This window comes from Oncorhynchus gorbuscha, linkage group LG08, assembly GCF_021184085.1.
Source record: "Oncorhynchus gorbuscha isolate QuinsamMale2020 ecotype Even-year linkage group LG08, OgorEven_v1.0, whole genome shotgun sequence".
NCBI classification, from domain to species: Eukaryota; Metazoa; Chordata; class Actinopteri; order Salmoniformes; family Salmonidae; genus Oncorhynchus; species Oncorhynchus gorbuscha.
In genome coordinates, this window is record NC_060180.1 from 57779051 (window position 1) to 57788518 (window position 9468).

The 9468-nt window shown below is 43.1% G+C and overlaps 1 protein-coding gene across 1 annotated transcript; it reads right to left on the minus strand.

Moving 5' to 3' along the window:
• Nucleotides 1–259: 259 nt before the first annotated feature.
• On the minus strand, nt 260–7587 carry LOC124041895 (deubiquitinating protein VCPIP1-like). Its single transcript, XM_046360014.1, has 3 exons — nt 4672–7587; nt 3677–3763; nt 260–3526 (listed from the first exon to the last, which is right to left on the minus strand). Exons 1-3 carry the CDS (start codon nt 7331–7333, stop codon nt 2703–2705), a joined length of 3573 nt encoding a protein of 1190 aa, XP_046215970.1. The 5' UTR covers nt 7334–7587; the 3' UTR covers nt 260–2702.
• Nucleotides 7588–9468: the final 1881 nt, after the last annotated feature.

A 9468-nucleotide genomic window follows, 5' to 3' on the forward strand; every position in this document is an offset into this window, starting at 1 on the left:
TGAACACAGCTTTGTTGAGGAAGAGCTTGTAAGTAAGCATTTCACTGTACTGTTTACACCTGTGGTATCATGTGCACGTGATAAATACAATTTGATAGGACAGCAAACTTTTGATAAGAGGCAAACTTCAAGATGGGACCAAACATATGCTATTGATCAAGTGGGTCTACATGATTCATTTAAAAAATAATCATAATTGTAAGTGAATTCAATGGCAAGTAGTTAAGGAAGTATTAGTGACCACAATACAACATTGTGAAGAAATTACTTTATTGTTTGGTTGAAAAGTCATCACACATGCAAACAGCAATGTTGTAGCCATGGTATCTTCAATCTTTTATTAGCAAACAAGAAAAAAAGTTAACAAAAAATGAAAGAACTTGAGTTTCTGTACAATCAAAGTATACTACAATATATACTATTATAATACAACTGGCATACAATACATATAATTAGTACAGCAGTCACAAAGAAACAAACTTCAAGTTTGTCAAAACAGTGTTGTCTGAATTTAATATTTCCTTTAAATGTTCCCTTGGACTGACAATATCTATATTTGAGTATATCTAGTATATGTTTTATTCTAATATTCCCTATTTTTATGAAAGTGCTAAGTTTAACATTTTGCTCACTAGAAAGAAAAGCTGTGGAGCTCTTTAAAAAATGACCTGTAATTAATGTTTTTTTTTAGGCAGGTACTGCTTTTTGCCATAATAAGAAACCTTGTCCAGAAGTCAGGCCAAGACTCAGTAAGACTCAAGGATATAAGGCCATAAGCTGATAATGGCAGCATCCAAAGTTACCATGTCATTCTAGAACAACAAGGTGATTTGGAATACTCCAAAATCTGGGTTGGCAACAAAAGTGTAAACTCAATGTGGCCCATGCCTTTATCTCAATGGCCACTTAAATTAGTTAACAGTGAGGCCTCTGCCTTCCAATGTGAGGGCCTATAAAACACCCCAACTCATTTTTTGGTTGAAATTCCAACAAACAAACCAAAAGTTAAATTTGATAATGTCACGAGAGGAATTGAATGCCACAAAACTGATCTGAATGCAACATGGTACTACATGGTTTGCCTATAAGTTTACAATCAACTGGATTGGCTGAACAACCAATTGGAAATATACTTCACACCACTGAGAGATGTAGTACTTTGTTTATGAGATATCAAAATGTACAACCTCCATGAAATCTCTTTCAAGGATTTCATCACATTCTGCACCAAAAGATCAGACATCTCATGTCACAATCGGCAACATAAATGTTCACAGCACTTAAAAATATCCCATTGTTCAAGTTCTCTTCTGAGTAAATCAAATTGTGGATGTTGTGTTGAAATCCTAGAGCTGAATAGCCATAAAGTAACTAGACATACATAACAATTCTTAGTAATACCAACTAATTGTGGTTTCCATTCAATTAGAATGAATCATTATATTTCTATGGTTGGTTCATCCCAAGTTTATATCCTAATGAATGGTAAGAACACTAAAGGGAGCCTACAGGGTTCAACACACCCCTGCATAACAACATTCAAGTGCAAACATACATGTATTAGATTGAATAATAAAATGCCAGCATTGCATGTTTACAAAACAACAAAAACTGCAGGCAGATCATGGAAAAATAATGATCTGCTATTCTTGAATTGATCTATCATTCCTAAAAAGATCATCTGTAAACCTGGAAAATTCACAAATCAAGTCTTACACAATTCTAAAGTATTTCAAAAATTAATAATCCTGCACTGCATTCCATCTTTCACTAAAGGAAATTGCATACAAGTAATGGAATATACTCCCAGGTGTGTGTAGTATGTTATGCCAGCCCTTCCAACAGAATACAGCACCACATCAAGTAGTTCAGCATTTGCGCAGCACACTTAACTTGGGCCACTCGTTTGGGTTTTATGAGAAATCTCAAAAGTAACATAAATTACTCTTCAAACATCAGTAAGTAGCCTTGAACCCAAAAGAATCAACAGGCATTTCCCCCAATCAGTGCACACTTCAATGTCAATCTCTAAATTCCACCAATCAATTGGTTATATTCAGAACAGTGCTACACTTTCTTTCAAATGGCACTCACATTTAAATGATCATTTTAAACAGAATCTTTCAATTCTTACAAAATGGCCCAAATACAAACTAAAAAAAGATCACAGGGTTTTCCGACAACAAACATCAGTCGATACATTAGCTTATCATAAGGGCATGTGACTCCTTCCTTCAGGAATTAAGACAGCAAACATTCACATAGAGAGCAAAGTTCAAGAAAAAAAAAAACTAAATTTGGAAAATGTCACTTGTTTATAGCAAATATTTTGGTAAATCAGAAAATGTGATGATGGTCCTCGTTACATTTACAGTGTGCACTTTGCTGAAGCAGATGTTTGCGGACATTACAATACTGGCGTGGGATGGGATCTCATCAGCTCAAGCTGTTCTACTACCTCTTGTCTTAAGACATGGGGGGCATCTACAGGAATGCATTTCAAGCATGAAAACCAGCTTTGCTCCTTGGAGCTTGGTGCATGTTTCTGTATAATAACATTAGTCTGTCACCAAAGGCAGTAACGGTCAACCTCTGGCAATCATGCATTAAAGACAACAAAACACAATGAATACCAAAGCTTTGATACAACCTGAAGCATTCACATACTAAATGTCAACCAGACATTTAGGGCCTTTTGCCCATCAGGAATGATCCATCGGCTCCAGGGCGTTGGTATGCTCTGCATCCTGGCTATCCATTTCCTCCAGCTCCTCTGACCCTGCATCCTTTCCATCAGGCTTGTTCCCTGCCTTCACTGGTGTGCCATGAGCACCAGCAGTAGATACGTCCATAGAAGAGGCTTCCTGTTCACCTACCCCTGGGGTAGATTGGGAAGCACTCATCGTAGCCCCACTTGTCCTCTCTGCAGGGCCCCCAGTGCCTGCCCCTGCATTGCTCTGCTCCCTCAGGTGCCTGTCCATGGAGGCTTGAATGGATGAGACCATCTCCTGTAGTTTTTTCCTCTGTTCTTCGATCATACTAGGGTCTAGGTGTCGGCTGTCTTTCATGGTGACGAAACCAGGAGCCATGCGCACCAGCTCCTTGGTTGCATCTTCTGAGATGTCAGAGAGGTCAGGTCCCTTTGAGACGCTGGTGCTCAGGTCCACCCCGCTGCTGTGCTGGCGGGTGATGGGCTTGTGTTCAGGGGGAGAGCCGCCTGGGGCGCTGCCCAGGGAGTGGCCCTTACCTTGGAAGGCGTTGACACTCTGGAGCTGCTCCTTCTTGCGCACCACACCTCCACTTCCGAGCCTCAGCAGGCTGTGAGAGGGGCTTCCCTCCCGACTCCTGGAGGCAGCCTCAGAGCGGAGCTGCAACAGGGCCTCCTTGACGAGGTCCTCCACGTCAGGGCCCACGGGGAAGTGTCCCGCTGCATCCACACACAGCTCCAGACACTCCTCTGCTGCGTTGTACACAAACGTCTTTCCAGTCAAGTGTGGGAGGGTGCAGTGCTTGCCATCCATCAGGCCTGCAGACGAGACAAGAGCCATTATAGGTAGTCAAACACAGATCAGTACATATCACATGCAAATGTTGAATATAAAAAATATATACTGTAGTTGTCATTTAAGTTATGCAAAATGCAAAGAGCACAATAACAGAAAACATGTTTACCTACCCATATCTTTCTTCACAATGTTGAAGAAAACTCCACCTTGCTGGAATAAGTGAGGCAGTTTTTTTGCATATGACCAGACATCTTCCCCTGCGTAGGAATGAAAAATACTGCAATTAGCATGCGAAATAGAATAGAAATTAATAGAATACATGCTATCGTGTGGTTTTCCTCAGATAAAAATCCTAATTATGTAGTAAAAATAGGTTTCCTTGTCATTTGCCTTGCCACCCTTTGCAATTACCGAGGCTCTATTCCAACTTACATTACTGGCCCTAATATTACTGGTCCTAATATTACAGGCCAGATAAGATTGCATTGCAATATGCTAGTAAGACGGTGAAGGCTGAAGAGTGTCCAGAGACTGGAACTCAGACTCTGTTAGGTGAAGGAGTGGAGATGACCACATCAGCACTTTCATACAGTCTGCACTCTCCTCTCCGAGAGTGCTGCTGCATGCATTTCAATGAATTCCAAAAGCCACGTCGCTGATGTACAGAAAAAGCACTTGAGTAGATTATAATTATTTCAAGTGGAAAAAAGTAATTATCCCCAAAGATTAGGCCTTGATCCATCCCTGGTAAGCCCACCAGTCACTCAATACCTGTAGCACTATCATTCATCCTGCTTCTTGTAACCAATCCAAGAACATCATGCCCGTATGCTGTGTAAAGCTACCGTCTGTAAAGCCTATAGGCCTATCAGTTACTAGCCTCTCAAACCCATCACATTCTGTTTCTTGCCCTATATTTACTGAAGGGATGATCTAAGGCATGCCTGGTACTAAAGTCTTAAAGGTGTATCAACAAACTGGTTCTCCCTCTGCAGCAAGTCATTTTTTACATTTTGTAATGATATCACAGCTGTTTTCTGCATAACTCAAACAGGTATGTCACATGTTGCTAGATTGTCTTTTTTTAACAGTAAATAATTATATAAAGTAAAGATTCCTATTGATTTGGATAAGAAACTATTTTCCCACCCTTCCCCTTGCTTACCCATTAAGGTTGCTAGGAGACAGAGGGAGGACATCTCAAGGTCAATGTTCTCCTGAAGCTCTCTGCTAGTATTCATTCTGCTGGAAGTCACTGTATCACCAGACTTCACAGAGTGGAGTGAATGCAGGGATGAATGGGAACTGGAAGCACTTGGGGTGGAAACCTTGTGATCCTCTGGACCTCTCAGGATCTCCACAGTCACCCTGTCCCCATGTTGGAGAGCCACAGGCTCATTCTCCTCTCCATCCTTGGGAGGTAAAAGTTCTTTGGGGGGAAACCCATGTCGAATACATTGCTGGGCTGGAGACACAAGGAACTCATTCGCAATGCTCCTCTGGAGCTCAGAAAAGGTGGTTTGAGCCTGTAGAGTGAGCATGGCCTGCCGCCCGTCGCTAGTGGTGACACGGATCTTCTTCTCCTTACTGGAAGTTGGAGAGAAGGAAGATTTGGTGGGCGTGGCTGGAGCGGATGAGGAAGGTTCCTGAGTAGCACTCGGAGAGGACGGCCGCCCATGTCCCTGGACTCCCTTCTGCTCCTGCTTCAGTCGATCTGTCCTCCTTTTCTGGGTCACTAGGGCCTGTTCGCTGATGCTCTGCTGAAGGCTCCGCTCTGCTTTACTCATGGTCAGCTCCTCTTTGTGAATGGTCTTTGATTTCTGCCCAGTTAGTATGATCTTAGTCGGTGGCTGTGTGTCAACGGCCTGCTGGATTTCCACCACGTCTGTGAGTCTCTGAGCATGCGCACCGTCAATGGAGACTGGGTTATACTCATCTGGGTTCTTCTTGGCAGTGTGATGCAAAATGGTGTTCACCACTTTCTGCACTAGGAGTTCACTCCCAAACTCCCCAGGGAAATGCTTGGTAACCAGTTTCATGGCAACATCATAGACGTTGCTGTTCAGGGTCACCTCAACTTCATACTGGAACCAGTACACTGTCTCCCGCACGACACGCCCACCCCACTCCAGAGTGATGGGGAAAGCTTCTGGCAGATTGTCATACTCCTTTCCCTCCCAGTAGTGCTTGAAGCCACAGCCGCACTTTCCCCCCTGGGAGCGGGTGTTGGTTCTGTCTCCATCTAAGTACACCACAGAGCCGTTGCCATGGATGTGGCGCACTGAGGTGCCGTGGCACCAGTTGCAGGTGTTCAAGGTGCTTAGTTTGTAGTCAGGAATGAGGATGTCTTTCTCTGGGTTGTAAGAGCAGACCACATTGTTCAACGGAAAACTGTAGTTCTTGTCGGGTCTGAGCTGCCCGTGGGTGGATTTAGCTAGGTTGTAGAGCTTACCACCTGGAGCCAGCCACTCAGGTAGAACATGAAGCTCAGAGAGTGCATTGCAGATCAGACAGCGGTGAAGCCGGTTTTCCATGACTGATTTCCTGGCAGCCTCCGTCACCTCTTCGGGTTGGACGCCGATCATACCGGTCCGTCTGTAAACGTACTGATGCACGTCTGCCACCAGGGAGGGGTGGATTCCATGCTTCTCCATGAAGATCTCCTCCATGGCATTGACCAGTCTCATCACATACTTGTCTTGTAAGCTCCGGTCTCCCGCGATGACGCAGCTCCCGTCTTGTTCCAAATTAATGTACTTCCTGATGAGCTCCTGTGGGACCCCCCAAGCTTTGGGGAGAAGCCTGGGCGGCAGCTTGGGGAGGAGGGTGTTTTTTATTCCGACAAGAGGGATGTAGTGGTTACGCCCAGAGCTACTCCAGGCGATACATATAGGCTTGTTGAACTTCCCATCTTTTCCCTTGCACTGCTCTTCCGGTACAAGCCCAGGGAGAAAAGTTGCAGAGTAATCCCCAGAGCTCCTCATTCCACTCAGTGAATCTAACAAGATTATGGGGCGGTGCAGCACATTAGCCAAGCCAAATATGTGAATGTTTCGAAGTCCCAGTGGCACACCCTCCGGTGGGATAAAAAGGGGGTCACATTCGTTGATGATGTCTTCCCATTCAGCCGCATCAATAAAATCCTGAAAGAGTGCCTTGTAGCGATCCAGATTTAGCTTGAAATTCTGTTTCAAATTCTCTCTTAAGGCATGCCAGAACAGTTCTCTGCCTACCAGGGCCCTGGACACAGCATGAACAAGGCAATGTCCATCTCCATCCACATGAACAGGTATTATGCATTCTTTGTTGCTGTTAGCTTTCTTAATCTCCTCCAAAGTGTCGTGGAGGTATATCAGGCTCCCGGATCTGTCCTTGCCATAGCCAACTGTAGATACATGCTCATGTTCGATTAGAAACGCCCGATCACCTAGAAGTGAGCAGTCGAACATCTCTCCTTGATTCATTTCCCTCAGCAGTTTCGCTTTTCCCGTCTGCTTATCCATTCCATACCTTGTGAGAATAGGAGAGAGGAGCTTGCAATGGTAGTTGGAAAGCCCCATCACTTTCACCAGCTCGGTTCCCTTCTTTGGGGCTCCAGTGACACCGAGTAGGGCATTTCTTAACAAATTGTGCAGTACAACGTCTGGATCAGTTACTTCTTCCACGTTTAAAAGATTATTCTGTTCGTGGCGTTGGCCACATTCAGTGCATTCAATGCTGATCGAGCCGTAAGCAGGGAAGAATAGCCTCGCCTGGCATTTCGGGTCTGGGCAGGTACCGGACAAAATACGCTTGTCCTTTTTCTTTGAGCCTTGTAGCAACGACATTCTGGCGAATAAAACTACACTATGTATTGATCTTATAAAACCATTATGGTTAAATTCCAAATTAACTGGCTAGCAATTGCGCTTTGTCTCACGTATTACAAGCTAAATATTTGCCAGAATAACAACACGGAAGCGGTTGTTTTTTTCTGTTGCGAAACCTAGTTCGCAATGGATTGTGGTACATGTGGTTTCTAAACTGCGCTTTGTTGTATTAGAGTTGATCTTTTGGTTACAGTCCAAACCATGCACATACCAGTGGTGTAAAGTCCTCAAGTAAAAATGAAGTACTACTTTAGTGTTTTGGGGCATTTATATTTTTGGCAACTTTTACTTCACTACATTCCTAAAGAAAATAATGTACTTTTTACTAAATACATTTTCCATGACACCCAAAAGTACTTGTTACATTTTAACATGAAAACTTTTCAATTCACAAACTTATCAAGAGAACATACCTGCTCATCCCTACTGCCTCTGATATGGCGGACTCGCTAATCACACATGCTTTGTTAGTAAATTATTTATGTGTTGGAGTGTGCCCCTGGCTATCAGTTAATATAAAAATAAAATTGTGCCATCTGGTTTGCTTAATATATGGAATTTGAAATTATTTATACTTTTACTTTCAATACTTAAGTACATTTTAGCAATTCTATTTACTTTTGATACTTAAGTATATTTAAAACCAAATGCTTTTAGACTTTCACTTGACTCATTTTGCATGAAGGTGTCTTTACTTTTACTCAAGTATGACAACTGAGTATTCTTTCAGCCACTGCATACCATAATTTAAAAATACTAAGCAAGACTAATTATCTTATTGCGTAACTATGCCTGCTTCAATAACGTTTGATAAATTAGTTGTGTATTTAGCTTCAAATTGACTACAAGTACCATGATGTATTTTGGTTTTGTTACGTTTCTGTTCAGAGAGGAAGAGGAGGAAAGAGGGGGGAAATCTTATCTCCCTTCGGCAGGTGGCGTTTTTTCGTTGTTTCGCCCACCAAGGAAGTTTTTGTAAAGTCAATGACAGTGTACCACGACCAAACCGTAACGACTCTGGGCCAATTGTGCACCGCCGTATGGGACTCCCAATCACGGCCGGTTGTGATACAGCCTGGAATCGAACCAGGGTCTCTAGCATTGATATGCAGTGCATTAGACCGCTGCGCCACTCGGGAGTCACGAGGCTAGTAGCATCATATAAATAAAAATTAATAGAAAGGGTGTCTCCATTCAAGTCAATGATGGCATAATGGGTGGACTGGCAGCCATTTTGAGCGTACCCATGCCAAGAAGTAAAAGCAGGATGTGTACCCTTCAATCTGTCCTGTGCTTTGTTAAGGGTGTTTTTATAAATTAAATATAGAGTGCCAGAGCTGGGCGTTCGTAAATTTGGAGCGTGTCGCTCTCGGAGCGCACACTGGACGCTCTGTCCGGGGAGTGAGTTGATCCAAGCGTTCTGGCGTCACAACGGCACCCAAGCAAATTGGCTAACGTGCTAGCTACATCCAGACACAAATGAGAGAACACCTCACTCTGATCATTTTACTCGCCCTACCTAGCAGAGCTGATTAGGCTGGTGACTAACTGCTGACAACAATTTAATGCTTTTTTTTGCCGACGTTTACTGACACCGGACATTTTCAACAGGTGTTGAGCGTTCGTAAATTAATCGATTATTCTGCGCTTTTTAGCACACTCAGACGAGAGTGCTCTGTCATCGGGTGCTCTGCACCCTCAGGTCAACTCAACTGAGTTTACAAAAAATACATTCCATTGCATGAGCCGCATCATTTGAATGAACATTCTACATTACCATGGCAATCCAGCATCAGTTGATTATTGCAGTAATTGCGAGTGTACCCATGAGTTTACCAGTTTAATTGCCAGGGTTAGAGCTTCCAAGCACGTTCTATTCATTCTTATTTCTATGAGTAGCATAGCATCCATAGAAATGAGAATGAATAGAACGGACGTCCCTATTCAAGTCGATGACTGCATAATGGGGGACTGGCAGCCATTGCAAGTGTACCCATAGGAACAAAGCTGGAAGTTAAATAAACTCAAATGACATTACAAAAATTGCATGAGACACATCAGCTAGCCTAATTTGAATTAACATTCTACATTAC